Consider the following 23,540-nt stretch of genomic DNA (forward strand, 5'->3'; position numbering starts at 1 on the left):
TGGCCTGTCTGTCTAAGGTAGTCAGCGAATATTAAAATAGTCCTAATAATAAAACAGCACCCAGTCAACCGTGTAGCCCCCTGACGGAGGGGGGAGGAGAATAGCTCACTTTCCCTGGAGGGCCCGAGAAAGATCAGTTTACAGGCGTCAGCATGGGGTGTGACCCTTCTTCCTTCTCTCCATCTTGGCACTGGCACGTGCCTCTGGTGACCATCATCTCACATTCGCCCACAGTCGGGGCAGAAAACATTACCAGGGCTCCTTTTCTCCCCCACCCAAAACACACTCAGTCCTTTCCCTGACCTGGCTTCTGATTGGAGGTTGGTCGCTTCAGATAATGACCTCCAGGACCCCTCTGTGGGTTCCAGCCTGTTTGTATTACTCTTGCTGCAACTTAAGACGCCTGCGGTGGAGAGTAAGGAAAAGGAAAAGATCGTTATTTTCAACAATCCCCAGGTACCAGAAGCACAGAAGACTGATAGCATTCCAGCTACCTACGTGAGCCCAGGGCTGGCAGCTTCCCATGTGTCCCTTGCAGACAAGGTGCTCACTAAGATGAGGGATCTTCTTCAGTATGTCGCCTGCTTCTTTGCGCTTTTCTCTACTGGCTTCTTGGTTGTGGCCACCTGGACAGACTGTTGGATGGTGAATGCAGATGATTCCCTGGAGGTAAGAAGTTGGCAGCTTCTTTTACTGACTCAAGCCCACTCAGCTTTTCTCTAAGCCTCACTGTCCCATGATGTTCACTAGGACGAAGAATAGTAATCGCCAACATGGGTAGTCTTGATCCTTCCTTATCGCTTACTGAGTCTTTATTAGTTTATATAATCCTCACAGCTAATCTGAGGTAGGTATTGTTGGGACCCCATTTTATAGATGAGATAACTGAATAACCCCTCTTTTTTCATAATGGTAAATTCACAGAAGCCAAATTACATAATCCCTTCCCCTGAGCCCTCCAGAAATTCACCTTTTCCACAGCTGCGTGTACCAAATTGAATAATATTCAATTCATCCTTTCTCACAAACAGAAGTTGTGCTAATCTTGAATATAACATTAAGAGGAGCATAATAGACTTTCTTAAGAAGTGATGATCTGAAAGTTGAGTGATCAAATTCAAGTCATACAGAACCTACCCGATTATTGTGCAATAGAAAAATGTCATTGTAAGGACTTCCTAAGTAGGAGAAAACATTCCATGGGGAACCAAGTCTTTCCAGTGTGTCGCAAGGTACAGAGGAAAGATATAGATTTAAGAAACCCTCTTTTAAAATGAGTGCCTCTTGGGAACCTACTGTTCGTGCAAGAGAAGAAATAGAGGTTCACAATTGAAAATTGTATTTTTCCCTCTGGAGAAGTTCGGAAAGAAGTAATGTTGAAATTTAGGATCATTTTCTGTGGCTCTAGGAATCTGAGAGAGATGAAACTAAGTAAAAATCAAATCTTCAGAATCAGTAACTATTCATTAGTAAGGATTCAGAAAGTGTAGGCGAGAGAGAGATAAGCAATATATTATCATAACCTCAAATAAAAACTATATAGCAACTGACTATACTCTCTCATGTACATCCTGAAGGGGACAATTTAATCTAACAAATGCTATACCTTTGTGAAGTTTAAGAAAGATTGTAAACCAACAAACTATAATGGAAAAATAGAAATCATTTAAAAGCTTAAAAACAAAGAAAGATAGCCGAGGGCAAGTTTTTGTATTTTTTTCCTCCTAATTTTATTTATTAAACTCTCAAGTTGGAGTTAAAACTGGAAAGTAATAATCTTTCTATTTTTTCTGTGGGTTTTTTTTTTTTTGTATCTTATTCTTTTCTTGCTTTTAATTTTCCTCTGATTCCTACGTGGCATTTCAAAACCACTAGAGTTTTAAGTACTTCTTTAGTGCTAGAAAATTATATTTCTGAACATTGTGATAGAATTGAAACACTATAAAGGATGTCTGCCATATGTGAGTCCCAGTGGTGTGTTATCTGGCCATGCATATAAGTAGTAAATGAAAAAGAAAAAAAAAATGTCCTTTGAACAATACTGAGCAAAGTGTAGCCAGTAACATTGGGCAGTTATTAGCTTGCTGGATTATGGTCTGCCAGTAATAACTGATGAATACAGAAATATGTTGGAGCTGAGCACACTTAAAATCATGTTTTCAAAAATATGCAAACTCTCCTCTAAAAGCATTCTTAAAATATTTTCCAAAACAATTTGAAAATCTTTCTCCTTAGGCTGATGGAACTGCTAACTTTACCTGAAAAGAAATGAAGGTTTAGAAAAGGTCAGACCTTGCTGAGAGAGATTGGGAGTCTGGGCATTTAAAGTGCCTTCTTGCTTTCATCTCAGCACATCCAACCAATTTGCCATCTATTCTGCACAAGAATACCGCTAGTTAAAATGAATGGAATGAGCATTCCAGGTTAGGCACCTCCAGTAAATCCTTGCTAACCTTGGACTGTAGTTAGCAGTTCCTAGCTTCTTTCATGTTTCCCATGCTTGAAATGTATTGCTATGAATCTTCCCTAAGAAGCCTCAGTGTTAAAGGAAGAACCCTTTAACAAAGGAGGCTCCCTTCTCTCCAACAATCTCTCCATTTGTCAGTATTTTTAAAGGGACAGGGATCTTTCATAAAAATTGCTCCTTCAATTGGTTGACATAAAAAGTTATAATATTATCCATAGATGTCAAGTTTCTGATACTCTCTGACTCAATTATATTGTCCTCTTTCCTTGCTTCCTCCCTCATGTATATATCATGCATATATCTTTGGGCCATATTAACAGTTCACTTTAAGCAACTATTGGGCAGGAGTTGCGACAATAAAAGTACTTTCAAAAAAGTGTACCCATGCAAAAATTACACAAAAGGGGGGGTATAATGAATTTTTTAGCTTTGTTAATCTTTTACGGTTAGGTAGGCATCAGAGTTGGAAAATGAATTCTGTAGTTCAGTTCAACATAACAAACATGAAATGTATGTCATAGAAAAGGGTCTGTGCTGATCCTACTAGGGGAGGCAAAGAGAAAGCCAGAATGGGTCCTGCCTTTCATGAGTATATATTTAGTGAGGAACAAAGATGCACATGAAGCTGTAATAAAGGGCACAGGCCAATTCGAATTTGAGAAAGAAATGAACAAAGTACCATTGGAGCAAAGAAGAGGGAAGGATTCTTTCCTGTCGGGGACATTGCAACAGGCCTCAGGGAGGAAAAGACATGCGAACAAAAACTCACAAAGATGCAGAGGATTTTAAAAGGTAGAAATGGCAGCAGGGGCCTTACAGGAGAGGACAAGTAGCAAAAATACAGAATAAAGGTGAGTAACAGGGAACACAAGGCAGAAAGAGCTCATATATCCTATTGCCTTACTGGAGAATACTCAAAAGCACTACAAAATATTAGTGTGCCTCATTTATACTCGCCCTAAACAGGAAAGTTCTTTGCGTTAAGCAGAAGCATTAGGAAAAGGAAATAGCACATGGAATTGCACTGTGCACAGCCCCAAGTCAGGAGCCCAGGGTCCTGAGCTACCATCCTGTTCCTGTCATTGTTGATCCACCTGTGTCTTGGGAAGACTGATGTGTGAGGAGAACATGGGTTTTGAGATGATTCCAGCCTGGGTTCAGATCTTAACTGTCTTCAACTGAGCATGTCGCAGCTCAAATTTTTGACTCAATTTCCTCAATTATAAAATGAAGTCAAACTCAGTTGAACTCTGAGGTCATTACCTTCTTTAACATCAGAACTGCCTGACTAGTCTATGTCTGTAATTCCAGAGAGGTGACTAGTCACCGAAGGATAGTGGCATCTAGAGTCTCCCCAGAAATTTCCACTAGGAAATGTGAATAATCATTCTTCTCTAATGTGCTTTTTCCTCCTTTCTCCCTCTCTCCTTCCTGTCTTACTTTTTTTCTCTCTCTCTTTCTTTTTTCTCCCTCTCTCCTTCCTCTTTCTTGTTATTCTTTACCTTCTGTTTCCCCCCTCTCCTTCCCCTCTTTAAAATGCCCTCTACGCTCTCTTTTCTTCTTCTTTTTCTCCTCTTGCATTCCCCTTTATCTCTTTAACCATCCCTTTTGTACTTCTTTTTTCCCCCCTTTTCATTCTATCATCTTTCATTCCAAAAACGGTCTTTGACACCTGCTGTTTACCTGGTTCTGTGGCAGATACAGGTTATGAAGGAGGATGAGATTTGGATCTTCCTTAGGTTGCTCCCAGTGCACTGGGGGAGAGAGACAGGTGAGCTGATAGATACAGTATGTTATGACCAGTGCTATGATTGCAAAGACTCCAAGCAGCCAACTCATCTAATCATGAATAATTGGTGAAGACTACCCAGAAGATGTATCTAAACTAGACTTGAAGAACAAATGAGGAGGGAGAAAAAATAGAGAGGATTACAAGCACAGGATATGATCTGGGAAGAAATCTGGGTATGAAAGTACTATCTGTTTATTGCTTATGACATATTTAAGCATGGAAAGCGTTTCCACTGTAGGGAGGGGAATATAGGAGCTGGATAATCAAAAGCTTTGTATTCATGTAAAATACAGATCTTATACCATCCACAAGGGTGCTTCACTGTAAGCAAACATATGTATGTGTTTCAGCAAGATCAATCATTTTGACTCCTCATGGAGAGTGACTCGAAAGGGTAAAGTGAATTATAGGGAGACTGATTAGGAAGCTTTTGCCATAAACAGGAGGAAAACACTGATGGTCAGAACTAACATGGCAGCAAGCATAAAAAGAGGTAAAGATTTGGGAAACTGAAGAACTCAAACTGATGGGATCGATAATTGATTGCAAGGGGGAAAGAAGGCTGATAGAGAAGGGGAAGTCAAATTTGAAATTCACTGTATTGTTTTTGGGTATTTGCTGGAAGCTGATTCACCCAGAACATAAATGGAGGAAAATGAGTCTCTATATAGAGAAGTCATTAAGCAGCAATGTCCCTGGACCATGCCACTATTTTTTTCTTATTTAGATTGTTACACAGCCCCTTCGCAGGTCCATTTATAGTGTGGATGTTTACAGGCTGGACTTGATATTAGAGGGAACTGAGATTATACCCTACCGTGCCAGGCAGTAATTGTGTGGATTTAGAGAGACTTTTAAGTTGCTATGAAAACTACATTTCCTCTTCTGTAAAGGGAGGATAACATTCAGCACAGTGTAAGCGTCACATGAGGGTTAAATGAGCTTGTGTATCTAATGTATTTACCACAGTACCAGGCTATTACAAATCAGTCAATAAATGTTAGATATATTATGATCTATTTGCAGTTTACGGTTTTGTTTTTGTTCTGGAGGAAGAGATGACATTTTGTATAATGTTCACTGAAGGGAGAAATATGATATTTAAATTCTATTTCTATTTTCTCTATTGATTCTCTTGGACAAATTCTGTTAAATTCTCTGAGCTGAGCTGTTGATTTTCCTATTTTTATACTTACTGATCGTTCCCTTTTTGTTTAACCAGGAGAATGTGGCATAGAATAGAGACAAAATAGTATAAGTTATCTATTAAATATATTAAAATAAGTTATGAATTAATAACCTTATTAATATTTAACTATATTGTAAAAATTGCAATTCTTCATTATCCACACTGAAATGAAAAAAATTTTTTCACAAAGCTACCACTCTCTCTGTTATCAGAAGGAAAAAAAATGTTATCACAACTTTATTTCATTTTCAGTTCAAATTTTGTTAATTAACTACTGAGAATCTGCCATACACCAAGCACTTTAATGATTAAAATTTTATTACCTCAAACGAAAGCTTCCCACATTCGGATTTATTTTATCTTCATAACCAGGTTGTCCTTTGGGATATTTATTTGCATTAATGATGCTACAGTTCTTTCAGACATAAAGTAAATATTGCAGTTATTATAGCTAGCATGTACTCTGATTATTTACATAGTAGTGTTACTTCCCAGCCGATTGCAAACTCCTTCAGCAGACATTGGAGGCTACAAACATTCTTTTAATTTACCTCATGGTCTCCTATAGCTCCTGACACCCCTTCCATATAATGGGGACTCAGGATGCATTTGTTAATATGAACTGATGGGGTACTTATTATGATACTTGGCATTCTTGTTAAAAGAATGAATACATGAATGAAATACAATGTCAAGAGATATTTGGAGCCTACATGAGAAGTATCTCTGTAGAAAGATTGCAATTTTTTCTTAGGCAAGATCTGTCATCTCTCTGCAACTTAGATTTTTTTCAAGATACGGATTTCATTCTTCATTTTAATAAGATAAAATAAAGATCCAGTCCCCTCAGATGTATAACAAAGTTGGTGAAGAGATATTTCAAAGTTGATATTTCCCACCTAGAAAATATAGCTTTTCTGCCTGGTGCTTGGAAGAGGGAAAGGAATGAAGAAAAGAAAAGAGAGAAAAGGGTTTTTTTTTTTTTATTTTGGTCTTTTTGTCTTTTAGGGCCACACCCATGGCATATGGAGGCTCCCAGGCTAGGGGTCCATTTGGAGCTATAGCCGCTGGCTTATGCCACAGCCACAGCAATGCGGGATCCGAGCTGCAGCTGCAACCTACACCACAGCTCATGGCAACACCAGATCCTTAACCCACTGAGTGAGGCCAGGAATCTAACGTGCATCCTCATGGATGCTAGTCGGGTTTGTTAACAGCTGAGCCATGACAGGAACTCCAGGAAATTAATATTTTATAATAATTCACTTAAAATAAATTGTGATCCTTTTCACTGAACAGTGATCATTGCAAAGCTGTGAACCCATATGTGCATAAGGAAAGCATTCTAAAATGATTAAATGTATACTAATGTTAATAAATACTAACATTGAAATATGTAATTCATATATGTAAATTAGGTAATATTACCATGAAGCCCACAAACATATACCTGCTAAGTTTTCATTATCCCATTTTTGCAGTTTATATACCATTATCCAGAGCTCCACAACTAAGCACGCAGAGTTAAACCAAGTATATTTTTGCAAACAAACTCATGATACATAAGTGAAGTAGAAAGGAAAGGTGGCATATGTTATGTTTATTTTAACCTTGCCTTCTCACCATTATAAATGCCTGTCTTGAGCTCCTTTAGGCCCTGGGATAGTAAGAAAAAGAAAAGAAAATGTAAAAGTTAAAAGTTTAGAACTGTAGTATAAAAAACTCAAATGCCTTTTTTTTAAATATTTCAAGTTTTAGAAGTAAAACATAATTTACTATGGTATTATTAAAATGTTTGCATCCTATGGAGTTCCCGTTGTGGTGCAGGAGAAATGAATTCGACTAGTATCCATGAGGTTGTGGGTTCAATCCCTGGCCTTGCTCAGTGGGTTAAGGATCTGGTGTTGCTGTGGCTGTGGTGTAGGCCAGTAGCTGTAACTCTGATTCAATCTCGAGCCTGGGAACTTCCATATGCTTATGGGTGCAGTCCTAAAAAGCAAAAAAAGAAAAAAAATGAGGCACTTTTGCATCCTAATAAATACATTCAAATTAGTACTGAAAACAAAGCAAGCCACATCTTCAGTGTTAAAAATACATGAGCACAAGGATGTTACAGTGGTGTGAAAACTATAAATTTCTATATTATGCATATGCAAATTTTTTTAAATGTATTTATTTAGTTTCGGCCGCATCCACAGCATGGGTCAGTTTCTGGGTCAGGGATCGAACCCACACCACAGCAGTGACCTGAGCCACAACAGTGATAATGATGGTTCCTTAAACCTGCTAGGCCACCAGGAAACTCCTGTGAGGTGGTTTTTAAAAAAATACATATTTCTGTGAATTCCCACTGGCTCAGCAGGTCAGAACCCGACTAGTATCCATGAGGATGCAGGTTTGATCCCTGGCCACACTCAGAGGATTAAGGATCTGGCGTTGCTGCAAGCTGTGCATAGGTGGTGGATATGGCTTGGATCTAGTGTTGCTGTGGCTATGGCATAGGCCAGCAACTGAAGCTCTGATTCAACCTCAAGCCTGAGAACTTCCATATGCTGCAGGTGTGGCCCTAAAAAGAAACCAAATAACAAATTAAAAATATATCTTTATAACTTGTTCCATTTTTCTTTCAGCTAATGCATTATTCTTTTATATTATATTCATATATAAATACTCATGCATATGCATTTATAACATAATGCATAGTGACAAAGAAAAGTCCTGTTTGATAGTGGTCAACCAAGAAAAAATATTTACTAAACTTACTACATTTATATATATATTTACTAAACTTGCTACATTTAAATAAATAAATATATATATATATATTTCTCCTATGCAACTGGAAGAGACAAAATGCCAATTAATTGAAGTATTTTTAAGTTTCTCTGTTTCTCAAAAGATATATAAAATATATAGAGTCCAGACAGACACACTCACAACTGCTGTAAATAAGACAATGCTGGCAAACTTGTATGTGGTTGCTTGTAAATATTTTCAAAATGATAAGAAAAGGGAAATTGGTAAAGGTAGGATAGATAAGACTTCATGGGAAACTGCTAAAGAGTTCCAAATAAGAAATCCTAGGATTGGAGTTCCCGTTGTGGCACAGTGGTTAATGAATCTGACTAGGAACCATGAGGTTTCGGGTTCATTCCCTGGCCTTGCTCAGTGGGTTAAGGACCCCTAGCCTGGGAACCTCCATGTGCTGCCGGAGCAGCCCTAGAAAAGGCAAAAAAAAAAAAAAAAGACAAAAAAAAAAAAAAAGAATTCCCAGGATTAAAGAATTAATTTATGCCTTTATATTTTTTGAAAAAAATTATTAGAGTATAGTTGATTTACAGTGTCGTGTCAATTTCTGCTATACAGCATAGTGACCCAGACATACATATATATGCATTCAAATTCACCTGGGTAGCTAGATCATCAGCCTGGTATCCTAAAGCTTTTTTTGTGACATATCATGCTGAGTACTGTGCTAAACACTTTCCAGAGCTAGTTGAGTAGATAGGGTACAGGCTGATGTCCAATCAGCATATTTTGACTCTGATCTCAATGATAGTTCTTTGACTCCTGGATTTAACTCTTCTATTCAGTAAAGTTTAAAGGACCTATTATGCACCAATTGTGCATACAGTATATTAGTAACCATTTTCTATGCCAAAGTTGAAATGAGAGTTAATGTGTATGATAAGAAAAATTGACAGATATTTTCCCTCAGTAAACATCCTTTGAGCATCTGTTGTATGCTGAGAAGAAGCATTTGTAAGCTCCTTAAAGCTAGATGCCATGCCTGAATTGGTTAGTGCTATATCCCCAGCACTTAGTTAACTAGTTGACTGACACATGACAGATATTTAATAAACATAGACAGACTTGGGAGACAGATGAACAGAAAAGGATAGTGCAGTATTGTAAATGCTCTAGAAATATGGGCAAATTACTGTGGGATCCAAGAAAAATTAATTCCAACTGGTTCCATGGGGGGACCTTCATGGAAGAAAGGATATCCATGTGGTGATATTTAAATGATAGATAGAAATTTGACAAATGAAAGCTAGGGGAGTTATTGTCATTATTATATACCAGGAGGGGAAAATGCAAATGCCTATAAGAACCAGGGTGCAGACATCCTTGAAGGAGCAAACTGGGGAGGAATGGTAAGGAACCTATGAGCATAAACCCCACCTAAATGGGAACAGCCACCCGGCTTTTGCTAATTGTTGCTACATGGGACCTGGGAGTCTAGGTGGCCAGACTGACCAGTTTTCCAAGGGAAGCTGGAAATCTGGACTCTTCCATAAAATCTCTATGCTTTACTGTTGGCAAGTATTTAATATTAAGAAATTTATACTAGGAGTTCCCATCATGGCTCAGCGGAAACAAATCTGACTAGGATCCATGATGACACAGGTTTGATCCCTGGCCTTGCTCAGTGGGTTAAGTATCCGGTATTGCCATGAGCTGTGGTGCAGGTTGCAGACGCGGCTCAGATCCCGTGTTGCTGTGGCGGCAGCAGCTACAGCTCCGATTGGGTCCCTAGCCTGGAAACATCCATATCTGCGGGTGCGACCCTAAAAAGACAAAAAAAAAAAAAAAAAAAAAAAAAGAAAGAAATTTATACTGGCATCACACTTGTGGCTTGTGGCTCGTTTATTGCCACACCTTGGGTGAATGGAATTCCCCCAACCTAGGGGGTTAATTTCACTTCAGGGTCAACAGATATTCATTGAAATAATATGAAAATTCTTCCAGTATTATTTTAATATGTTATTTGTTAACATATGAATCACATGTGAAAAGGAGAAAGCTTAAATTTGGAATCGTCTCTTTTGGACAACCCTGGGAGAGACAATTACTACTTAGCATTGTGTATGTTTGCCCTTTAAGAAAAGTGAACCGTAATATTTTAAGCAATGGTCTGCTTTTTAAGAATCTTGCCTTAAAACTTTAAAGAAAGTAGAATTGCTTGCCTTTTAGAGAGTTCTTCATAAGCCGTACACAACAGGGGATAAGTAAAGACTCTAGATTACGGGTTAGGAGGGCTTTCCTAAATGTGATAAATAATGCAGTCTTTTAACCTTGTCTTTTGTGCACAAAGGCACCTTTAAGGGTGTCTCCAGTAAGTGCTATATTAACACCGAAGTTTGGTTAATTACAGACACTCTTCTCACGTACCTTAACTGAGTGTGAATACCAAGCAATCTCATATTATGCCCCTGAGCATTAATACCTAATGAAATTGGATTCCTTGTTTCCTCTAATGAGCTCATTGCCTTTCTAAATATGGTCATTGTGGGTAAATGATCAATAGCCTTGAAAATGACACCACTACTGGATGTTTGAGCAAGAAAAAAAATACTCTTTTTTAGCTTACAATAAGTATCCTTACATCTATATCTTAGTTCACTTTCTAAATCACTTCACTTACAAGAAGGAGGACTATAGTCGGTTTCATCAATTTGTTTTGGTGGCTGAGTTTGACAGCAAGGAATTGTGGAAGTCACTTTCTGGTTCGAGAGTAGTGACCCCAGATCCACAGAACCTAGCTCAAGTTGGAATGAACTGGATCCAGTGTGTCCCTGTTAATTAAGAGACTGAGGGTCACAGACTATGAGAAGGCTTGTTTCCTGTTGTGGTATAACTAGTTTAGTAGAAACATCTCTACTGTATTTATTTCAGAGGGCTGCCATAAGACATTGCCACAATTTGGTGGCTCAGCACAAGAGAAAGATATTCTTTTACAGTTCTGAAGGCCAGAAGCTTGAGATCAGTGTGTCAGCAGGGCTACACTGCTTCAGAAGCTCTAGAGGAGAATGTATTCCTTGCCTCTTCCAGCGTCTGGTGGCTGCAGGTATCCCTTGACTTGGGGCCACATAACTTCAGTGTCTGTCTCTGTGGTCATGTTACCTCCTTCTCTTCTCTTCTGTCTCTCCTCCATGTGTCTCTTCTATTAAGGACACTTGTCGTTAGACTTAGGGCCCACCCTGGTAACCCAAGATGACCTCCTTCTCTCAAGAGCATTAATTTACAAAGTCTCTTTCCAGAGTTCCCGTCATGGCTCAGTGGTTAATGAATCCAACTAGGAACCATGAGGGTGCGGGTTCGATCCCTGGCCTTACTCAGTGGGTTAAGGATCTGGCGTTGCCGTGAGCTGTGGTGTAGGTTGCAGACGCGGCTCAGATCCTGAGTTGCTGTGGCTCTGGTGTAGGCCGGCAGCTATAGCTCCAATTCATCCCCTGGCCTGCGAACCTCCATATGCTGCAAGAGCGGCCCAAGAAATGGCAAAAAAAAAAAAAAAAAGACAAAGTCTCTTTCCAAAGAAGGTCACTTTCACAGGTTCTAGGAATTAGAACATGGACACATCTTTTGGGGAGGCTACCATTCAACATTGGTCTTTCTCCACTTTCATTTTGGTTGGTTAGTTACACTGAACATAGTCACTGCTCAGGTTATTATCAGGTTTAAGTACTTTACTAATAGTATCACCTATTGAGAAGATCACCTATATTGTGTGTTTTGTAATTTTTAATTCTTATTGTCACCTTAGCATTTTCTCCTTTATAAAGATTAGGAGATGGAGACGTTCCCGTCTTGGCACAGTGGCTAACTAATCCGACTAGGAACCATGAGGTTGAGGGTTCGATCCCTGCCCTTGCTCAGTGGGTTACCGATCCGGCGTTGTGTGAGCTGTGGTGTAGGTCGCAGACGCGGCTCGGATCCCGCGTTGCTGTGGCTCTGGCGTAGGCCGGCAGCTATAGCTCCGATTAGACCCCTAGCCTGGGAACCTCCACATGCCGCGGGAGCGGCCCAAGAATTGGCAAAAAAGACCAAAAAAAAAAAAAAAAAAAAAGAATTATCGATTATTACCAATTAAAAACATTTCACAAGCAATGTGAAAATAGAAGTACAACATCCAAAATTGTAGCGTTGCCAGCAGTAGAGTTTTATTTGGTGCACAAAACAGCTTCAAAATAGAACACTGGGCAGAGAGTTTTGTTTTTGTTTTGTTTTGTCTTTTCGCCTTTTCTAGGGCCACTCCCGTGGCACATGGAAGTTCCCAGGCTAGGGGTCTAATCAGAGCTGTAGCCGCCGATCTACGCCACAGCCACAGCAACACCAGATCCAAGTCTCATCTGTGACCTACACCACAGCTCATGGCAACGCCGGATCCTTAACCCACTGAGCAAGGTCAGGGATCGAACCCGCAACCTCGTGTTTCCTAGTCAGATTCGCTAACTGCTGAGCCATGACGGGAAGTCCTGGGCAGAGAGTTATATAGCACAAATATTCTCTTGATATGATTTTCTTTTGCAATTCAAAATGTACTGTATTCCTTCCTTTCCGCACCAGTTATAATCTCCTTGCCTTTGCATTTATCTTCCCACCTTGTTCTGTTATTTATTCTTTCTTTAAGGAAAACTTTGTTTTCATTTTCCAAGATAAATTTTGGTGAAATCTTACTATACTATTCGCAGCTTGCCAAGGTAATGTGAATCTGTAATCGAATCAGAATAAACAATCACATTCACTCTGTTCCATATGCATGAACTCTGTCAAGAATACTTGAAAGCATTTTCTGTTGGCACGTTTACAATTCCAGGAAATCTGTTTTGACTTACGGCTTATAGATAAAGTATGAGAAGGATCAGGACACTGGTACCTTTTAGCTCTAAGTGGATACTTAGAATCATCTGTACAGCATTTCTAAGTAAAAGTGGTTTGCAACTGTCAGGTTGTAGGAAATTAATGGTCAGTTTGTGTATGTCTATACCAAAACTTAAGCTTTTGTGGTCTGTTGGAGCAAGGGAGAAGTCACGTGGTCTTTATATTTCATTTATCGTTGTCTTTATATATACCTTTCTTTGAAAATTATTTTAAAATTTTGAACCTCATACATAGCAACATGTTTCTTCATGGAATTCATTGTTCTTGAGGAAGAAAAATTGATGCACATTCCTAATAGACTCAAGACGTCAACAGTTAGCGTCCAGTACTATATTGACTTTTTTTGATAAGTAAATGTCAGTATAGAGAAGGGAAATGAAATTGCTACCATATTAAACTTTCTTGATGATGGAACCAGCCATAGGTATTTACATATGCTTAATTCTGATTTTATCCATCTCAGGTGTGGGTTACGCCCCTTCCCCCAAATCAGGAAGTGATTTGACCTCCTGATGGGGAAAGCCTTTAACTATTAGCACTTAAGGGAAAACACTCTAAAAGGCGTTGTGTTTATCATAAATGAAATTCTGATTCCACTTGTAACCACTGCACTGTTATCCAACTCACAGCAGCCAAGTCCTCCCTTTGATCAAGAGGAATCAAAGTGTGTCTGCATGAATTGTTTCACATGGTGTCTTCTCCAACATCTAGGTGAGCACAAAATGCCGAGGCCTCTGGTGGGAGTGTGTCACAAATGCTTTTGATGGGATTCGCACCTGTGATGAGTACGATTCTATACTTGCCGAACACCCCTGTACGTATGTATGCTTTAGACAACCCCCCTTGTCAAGCAGGGAAGGCCAAAGGAACTTGAACTCAGGTTTCCATTATGTGTTTTTCTTTTCTACTATATTCTGCTAAGGTTCTATCCAGTTTTAAATGTTTCAATTAGAAATTTCATTTATTTCTGAAAAGTGAATTGAAATATTTTTAGCACATTTTATCTTTTCCCATGTATTTATATATTCCTTTAAGGTAAAAATATGTTCTTCAGCTCTGCTCTCCCATGGTGTCTGATATAGTACCTTACGCACAGCAGGCTTATAGTAGACACTTTTTAAACTGAAACAAAATTCTTCAGGGTGCTGTGATTTTATGATTAGAATTGACAGGTCAGATGAAAAGCATTTCAGCGATGTCTTTTAGCTAGGACTTAGGTCAGATAGAAAGTTTATAATATTTCAAAGGATGATGTTCTAAGAGAGAAGGCGATAGAAGGGCAGAGAGAGAGACAGACAGAAAAGTAGACAGGGAGACAGGCAAAGAGAGAGACACAGACCATGGGTTCAGAGTGTGAAAATTTTTAACATGTATAGCACATTGTCAGCAGAAATATAAAGCCAGCTCCTTCATCTTCCCTATGTTTAGCTTTAAATTATAATTAGGTGTTAGCAAGGCCCATGTTTCTACCAATAAAGAAATCTCATAGATTAAAAAACCTTATTACTGATATTCTCAATTCTTCTCTATACCATTTATTCATTTATTGACTTCTTTAAAACACTGAATTATGCCAAGAAATATTGGTGCTATTATTAAAGCAAATTGGTTTTAGTCTCTTTTAACTCAAATGATGGGTGCGGGTACAACATGGCAACTTCTTTTCTCAAGATAAATGAAAAGTAAACCTTTAGAATGTGACTTTTCCCCTGGACAGTTATTTCAGTCCAAGGAAAAGCACTTAAAAGGATCCATGCTCTAAAATAGCTTTCTTTGTTATTTAGGATTTGAACACCTGGAACATTTTTTTAAACATAATTCATAAAGCTTTTATTTCATTTTTTTAGGGAAAAAAGCCTCCTTTTTTTCCTCTTTTTCCATTCTTGCACTAACCCAGTTCTACATGCAAAGAAACACAATTTGGTCAATAGGAATGGATGTTCATGTTCATGTGGACTCTAGGCGATTCCAGAAATGCAATGGAGTGGTTAGGGAAGAAAAAAAAATCAAGTGTTTTAGAATTTTAAGTTCTTGTTATGTACGTTTAAGCAAGAGAAAATAAAATGACTTATAAGCCTACTACACAGAGAAAACCACAGTTTATATTTAAAATGGTCCTTTATCTTTTGCCTATACAATATTACATTTTTCTTTTCTTTTTTTTTTAAAGCCTCACCCAAGACATATGGAAGTTCCCAGGCTAGGAGTCAAACCAGAGCTGTAGCTGCTGGCCTACATTACAGCCATAGGAACGTGGGATCCGAGCTGTGTCTGTGACCCACACCACAGCTCACAGCAGCACTGGATCCTTAACCCACTGAGCGAGGCCAGGGATTGAACCCACATCCTAATGGCTACTAGGGGATTCATTACAACTGAGCTACAGTGGGAACTCCCATTTTTCTTTTGACATATTTTTACCTATTACTTTCAAATAATATCCTAAAGCTTCATTATTTTTCTTTATAAAGTTCTATCATATACTTAAAGACAAGAAAGATGAAAATTTATTTATTTATTTATTTATTTTTGTCTTTTTGCCATTTCTTGGGCAAATGGAGGTTCCCAGGCTAGGGGTCAAATCAGAGCTACAGCCGCCGGCCTATGCCAGAGCTTCAGCAACACGGAATCTGAGCTGCGTCTGCAACCTACACCACAGCTCACGGCAACACCGGATCGGTAACCCACTGAGCAAGACCAGGGACCAAACCCGTGACCTCATGTTTCCTAGTTAGATTCGTTAACCACTGAGCCACGATGGGAACTCCAATAATTTATTCTAAGAAAATAATATAACTAGATGTTATCTTTAAGAGAGAAGGAGTTTGGGAGTTCCCTGGTGGCTCAGTGAGTTAAGGATTCAGCGTTGTCACTGCTGTGGCACATATTCTGTCTCTGGCCCCTAAACTTCTGCACGCTGTGGGTGCAGGCAAAAAAGAGAGAGAAAGAGAGAGAGTAGATTTTAGTTTTAGTCTTTTACTTAATCACAATTAGATAACCTTTCTAAATACCTTGTATAACTAGGATATATAAACTCAGATATATATTTTTCTGGGTCCTTTTGACACATTTAATTTGAGTCTCCCTAATCCCCCAAATCAAAGTATTTAACATTATTCTGGCAGCCAAATCTTAGACAGTCTCTGGAAAGAAATTCCCAACTGGCCAGCATTAGGGACCTTCTTGCAGAGCTGCCTTTTTGGAACTGGACTAGCCATGGGGCCTCTGGAAGACACCATGGGCATGAGTCCTGGAGTTCCACAGAGCATCTGAATCACACCTTATGTGGGAATAAGGGTCAGAGGAGGGAAGACCACGACCCACAATGATTTCAGGGGACCCCATCCAGATGGCAGACCTGGTCCTGTTGGTTCCCAGTCCCAGAAGGGGACTTAGAAAATTTCAGGGGAGGTTCTCTAAAGTATGGGACCACTTCGCTTGGAGTACTGAGTAGGAGGCCTACTTGTATACACTATTTGTGGATCAAGGAGATATGTTGAAATATAAAAACTGATTTCACCTAATGAGTTATATATTTTTCTCTTTCCTCAATTGTGAAAAAAAAAAAAAAATGATCCTTAGGGTTGGCCTAAATTTGAAATCTGAGCCTAAAGTTTTAAAAATAATGCCACATTTTGAGAACTTAAATATTTACCTATTAAAAAGGTAGAAACTGATTTTATGCACTGGTCTCTTTTCCTAGATGGATTATAAAAATATTTTGTATTTGAAATGAGGAAAATTGGCCACATTTTAATAAGCAATCTATAGCTCGTTTACAGCCATACCACCCTGAATGCACCCTATCTCGTTTGATCTCTGAAGCTAAGCAGGGTTGGACCTGGTTAGTACTTGGATGGGAGCAATCTATAACTAAATAGGCCCTAAAGTTATATCACCATTGGAAAAAAATTATTTAAATGTAAGGAAACTTCAAATGACTATGAAAATAAAGCATAATGACTCTACCATCAAAGAAATAAATTGTATTACTCTTCTTCAGTAACCAGCTAAAATTCTGACTTCAAGTAATTAACCCTCCACTTGTGACAGAATTTTCCTATTTTTAATTTAGTGTAACTGAGACCACAGTTCAGGAAGCTTGCAGAGTCGGTGATGTACCCACTGCAGACAATAACTGTTACTCTTCCACTTCTATTGACGTGATCTTCTCCCTGGACTTTACTGTATATTCTCATTGGCTATCGCTTTAAAGTATGCTCCACTGATCGTGCATGGTTGAAGGGTTAATGCAGAGTGTTGGCCAAAAAAGGTCACAACCTACAGGTATGAAAGAGAATATGATCTGACTTCCACTTAATAACAGAAGCTCCTTCTACTTCTAAGGATCTGCTAATGGCTCCCACCTGAACTGGCATGGGATATCTTGAAGTATTTTATTTTGCTCCTGTATACCAAATTTTAACCAAGTAATTACATTTTTTTCAATAAAACTTCAAACAAATGAAGTGATTATTTATTTATTGAATATTAATTGGGTATCTTCTGAAGAAGAGATATTCTCTTTCAGTTCAGCAGTTAGCTACAATATTTGCAAATGAGGCTTATTCCAAAATAGGAGGCAAGAAGGGAAATAGTTATTGAGCCCCCACCATATGCCAGACATCTTTCTAGGAGGCCAACAAGATTGTAATAAGAACTTAAATAAAAATGTTGATAGTCCCAATATTTTCTGCATCTTATGAAAAAATTATGGGTATTTATTTTCAAGTTCATGCACATTTAAAGTCTGATTTTATTCAGTGTGCATGTGTTAATGTATGCAGGAGTCTGTTTTTTGGTTACCTCTATGTATTAACATGTTTCCTTCCACTGTGCTGAACCCACATGCTCTGATCTTCTAGTGAAGCTGGTAGTAACGCGGGCACTGATGATTACTGCAGATGTTCTAGCTGGATTTGGATTTATTACCCTGCTCCTTGGTCTTGACTGTGTGAAATTCCTCCCTGATGAGCCATACATCAAAGTCCGCATCTGCTTTGTTGCTGGAACCACATTACTAATAGCAGGTAATAGCTTGGTCTGGGGATAAAGATAATCATGTAAGGTCTTCAAATAAAGAGGGTGCTGTTCTGAAGTAGTTCATTTTAGGATCACATGTGACCTGCTTTTCTGGAGTGAATCAATAACCAGCACATCCACCCACCCTGCTTTCCATAGTTTTGAAATAGATGATTAATCTTTTGTGAATATCTGTGACTAAGGTTTATTGAAGTCCTCAAACTATTTTTAGCACATAAAAAGTTACATAATGCTTTAATTTTTAAAAAAGATTGATTATTCCAAAAGACCTAAAATATGCCCTAAGATACCACCTCCTTTCCTGTACACACCCCCACCAACTCCTTTGGGCAATGAACTAAATTGTACCAAATCCTATATTAGACTTTCCTCATGCGCCAAACCATATGATCATAAGTATACCAATAAACAGATTATGCTACTTTCTCTATTCAAGAAACACGTGAGTAAATGGAGTTCTGAAGACTAATAAATCAAGCATGACTACTAAAAAATAAATCAAGATGCGCTTTATATGCTGCTTATTGGTGGAACAGCAAAATTGATATTTTACTGAGGTCTGTCATCAAATTCAATTTAATCTTCCCTTATCACAACACGATGTAATGCAAGTTAGGAGGAAAAGAACACTATGGAAGAAATCAAGGTGCAGGAAGGTTGAAAAACAATGAGCCCACCCTCTAGAGAGAAAATCAAAAAGTTACCAAATCAAATATAAGTAGGAATCTGACCAGGAAGTATAGGATGAGTGGATAGGAATTTTGAAACTAAGAATCCTTGGAAATGTATATGAGTGATATATAGATCTTAGGCCAGTCTCTTAATCTGTCTCCTTTTCTTGATCTGCAGTTTAGGTTGAAGCGCTGGTAATAATATCTATTCTTAATTGTTGTTGTAAAAATCAGATGTGGGCAGAGTAAACCCATAGCAGAGAAACTCACCCATCACATAGTCAAAAATGGGGCCTCTCTGATATTTTCTCACACAAACATTGCGTCAATACCCTAATGATCCTTAGATTATATTAAAAAGTCACTAGAATTCAGTAATTTGTCCTCTATAAGATACTCATCCTTATGAACAGCCCAATAATAACATACAGTTTTTGTATGTAATGATGTGTTTTACATAACAAATGTAAGTATCATTTAATGCTATGCAGTTTTGTTCTAGAATGCTTTTTGATACACCACCAGATACTCCATTTTTTAAAAATTTTTTTATATAATGATTTTTGTTTCCATTATAGCTGGTTTACAGTGTTCTGTCAATTTTATGCTGTACAGCATGGTGACCCAGTTACACAACCATTTTTTATAAAATAACAAAACAAGCTAAATTTAAAGAAAAACAAGTCAGTGAAGAAAATCCCTGTGGGAATGGCCAGAGATGACTAAATTATCCAAGATGGTCAAAGCCTTGAAATTATTTGAAATTACTATAATTATATATATTATATACACACACTCATATATATGGAATATATATATATTGAATTATATGTATATGTACATACACACAGAAATTTTTTTTTTGTCTTTTGTCTTTTTAGGGCCACACCCATAGCATATGGAGATTCCCAGGCTAGGGGTCTAACCGGAGCTATAACTTCTAGCTTATGTCTCAGCCACGCCAGATCTGAGCCATGTGTGTGACCTACACCACAGCTCACAGCAACGCCAGATCCTTAACCCACTGAGCAAGGCCAGGGATGGAAACCACAACTTCATGGTTCCTAGTCAGATTCGTTTCCACTGAGCCATGACTGGAACTCCAGAAATCTGTTTCTACGTGTCAAAAAAATGAATTTTAACCCTCAACCTATAGGTTATAGTATTATAGAAAAAGTGTGATAGGTAATTTATACCCTATATTCTAAAGGTTAGTGTATGGTCACGATCTGGTCCTTGTTAAACTTCTTGCATTAAATAATTGGGGAAAGAATTCAGTGAAATTTTGTCTTAAATAGATGTCACAGGCTCAGTAGGAAAAAAATGTGAAAGTTTCTTGGGGTCACCAATCTCAGAAACACCGTTTTCTCAGAGCCTTTTCCCACACAACTCTCCACCCATTTTTCTTATGTCTAAACCCTGACATGCCATTTATACCTTTAAAGAGAGAGTGCTCTTGGGGCATCATTTCAAGCCAATCAATTTTCCTAAAGACTAATAGGTAAGGATTACACTTTATTTAAAATGGGAAAAATTTCTTAGTCTATTCGTATATGGTATGGGAGTGGTAGATAAAGGTATATTTTAACATAAAGATAATTTTTACTCCAGTTATTTGTTTCTAACCCCAACACACTAAAATGAATGACTTTAAAAACATAGGTTGCATGTGGGAGCGGATTACATAGCTGACCTAACTTCATCCGTGGGTCTGGGTGGTGGGTCAGGGGAATGATGGAGTATTTTTAAATATGATACAACAGAATACTCCATTTCCTTGGATTTAAATTCGGAAAGGGCCTGCATTATTTATGGCAATTTTCATTTCTTGCAGGTGCCCCAGGAATCATTGGCTCTGTGTGGTATGCTGTTGATGTTTATGTGGAGCGTACTTCTCTGATTTTGCACAATATATTTCTTGGCATCCAATACAAATTTGGTTGGTCCTGTTGGCTTGGAATGGCTGGGTCTCTGGGTTGCTTTTTGGCTGGTGCTGTCCTCACATGCTGCTTATACCTCTTTAAAGGTAAGAACAAAATAAAAGAACACACTTCCTTGCCTCTAATATCATTCCTCCCAGACCAGTTAAACATATCTCATCAGCCCAAAGTAATGTTGCTGACCTGATCCCTACGTAGTACCATTAAAATTTTGTCTGTTCAAGGGCAATGCATTTGCAGTACTAGAAACTTACTATCCAGTTGGTGGTATGTTTGCTGAAAAGAAAAAAAAAAAAAAACCCACAGCTACAACTGTGTCCAGTATCCATATACATAATGATTATTTTGATGTCATAATCTTATATATTTCACTTCACCGGGTCTATTAAATGTATACATGTTTAAAACAGAGAAGTAAACTGAGCGCCAAGGCAAGTATGAATTTGTTGTTGGAGAATGTAACGCATTACTATTAGGTTTCTAAAAAAGTCACTGAAAGAAACTAAGGAAATCCCTCTCTCAAAAGGAAAAAAAAAAGCATATTATTTGGCTTAATTTTAAATCTAAAAATAACTTCCAGGCTGAGGATCTTAGAGTCTTTTCTAGGGTTCTTAGATGATTCCTTTTTAGAATATTAATAATCTTGCCTCTTTGGGGGAGGAATATGTAAAATGACATTTTCCCAAAGTTTATTGAGCCATAATTATTTTTATATCACCACATTTATCTCTTTCAAACAGATGTTGGACTTGAGAGGAACTATCCTTACTCCATGAGGAAGGCCTATTCAACTACAGCTGTTTCGATGGCCAAGTCGTATGTGGCCCCTCGGACACAGACTGCCAAAATGTATGCTGTAGACACTAGGGTGTAAAGTGACACATGCTGGTCTGTGTGTATTTGTTTCTTAACGAATAACTCAATATGTTCAAGTTCAATAAGAGCGGACAAATTCGGGAACACTTCTTTAGACTCCACGTTGAGCTAAATTCATTGCTTAGCTTAATCAAAAAGTTTGATTCTCCTATCACTTCTTCTCAACTATTCTTAAATTCTTCCAGTCTTTCACCCTCCCTCTCTCACACAAACATACACACGTTTTCCCTGCATCTTAAGAGAAGGTTGCAGGAATATAAAAGTGTTTGTTGTGATTTCTATTTTGCTATTAGAGATAGTGACATGGAGATATTAAAATAAAGTGGCACTTGAAGAATAGAAAGCGACTTTCAAAAGAGGCCAGAGATTCTAATCTATGAAGGGATTGACAAGGTCTTAGCTCTTTCCCTGGCTTTCAGCTCACTTTTTGTATTCTTAACTGAGTGAGTTCTGTGAAAACTTTTAAGATGTCTTGCAGTTTCAAGTCAGTATATCAAAGCGTACCATTGCTCTGATTCTGTTAAAATAGAAAAAGAAAATAGCTTCATGGACCAGCCACTGGTGGGGGTTGAAAATAAAAAGGTCCCTCTCCATGCTCTAAAGGTCAAAAGCAAATGCTAAATTAATCCCGGAGTCAGTGCTAACTTTCTTTTTCATTAACAACAGAGGTCTGTGTGTTATTTTATCACTACTCTAAATTTGCCTGTATATTGTCGAATATTAACATATGGCAGTTGTAGCTAAACCAGGGAGTTCACTTAGTGTTGACTGACTACTGAGCATCCCCATTTCAAGAATGTACCATATTAGAATTCACCAGTTCAGGTGCTCTCTCGCCACTGGATCCTCTGCACCCAGCCAAGGGGCTGTCAGAGGATAAAATGTTACAAATATTTGTTACCTGAAAGAAATAATGCTCATAGCTCTCTACTAATAAAATCAATTTTCCTCACAAAGTATGTGCTTGTTGAAAAACAATAGACTTATATACATGCTTAAAGAAATCAGTGAATGATTGCTAATGGGATTTTATTCATATTCATACTATAACCCTTCAATGTTTTATTATTATTTTTTATTTTTATTTTTTTATTTGAGGAGTGTGCACATATTCCATAATTATTGTTAATTACAACAATAATAAAAACTCCATTAATGAAGCAAATCTTGTTAGAAACTATTTAAGAAAACTTGGTAGAATTCAAATTGGAAACAGTTTGAATTGACAATTCTGAGTGCATAGTGGTAAGAAACTATCATACAGTAATTAAAGAACATTTTAAATCTTCAGCTGTATCTTCATAGATCTTTTATAATTGTAGGTAACTAGCTAGTTAACTAATTCCAAAGCAAATATATTCATCACTGTATACAATTTTCTTTTCATGTTCAATAATATCTAGTGATTGGTTTGCATGGTTTAAGAAGAATGCCTGTTCTTTAATTTTTTTTTTTTACAAAATAAAATACATATATTTAAACACAATTACATTCACACACATTATTATATCATGGATCTTAAGAAACATATTAAGCGACTCCCTTTGGAGAAGTGGAATGGAAAATATGCTGAGACAAATAGGAAATGGCTTTGTATGGCTTTCATCTTTACTATTTAGTATTATCTATTACATTTCAATTTTTCTTTAAAAATTAGCATTATATTAAAATTGTGTGTATTATGCAACTAAAATTTATAAAGAAGAAAGCCTTATATACCATTAAATATTTTATATAGCATAATAAAAAGAATATCTTAACTGGTAAGAATAACAAAGATAATACACCCTCTGAAAATAAGGAAAATATAAAATGCATAAATTGGTTAAAAAACAGTGTAACTATATAAATATGTCCTCACAATTTGTTACATCTCATTGATTCTTCAATAAAGGCA

At 37.6% G+C, this 23,540-nt stretch overlaps 1 protein-coding gene across 3 annotated transcripts; it reads left to right on the forward strand.

Moving 5' to 3' along the window:
• Window positions 315-22,797, forward strand: CLDN16 (claudin 16). Of its 3 annotated transcripts, none has more exon segments than NM_001161644.2 (5): window positions 315-669; window positions 13,825-13,927; window positions 17,979-18,143; window positions 20,662-20,853; window positions 21,508-22,433. In NM_001161644.2, coding segments are annotated over 5 exon segments (708 nt in total). In that variant the 5' UTR covers window positions 315-555; the 3' UTR covers window positions 21,642-22,433.

This window comes from Sus scrofa, chromosome 13 (genome assembly GCF_000003025.6).
Source record: "Sus scrofa isolate TJ Tabasco breed Duroc chromosome 13, Sscrofa11.1, whole genome shotgun sequence".
Taxonomy (NCBI): Eukaryota; Metazoa; Chordata; class Mammalia; order Artiodactyla; family Suidae; genus Sus; species Sus scrofa.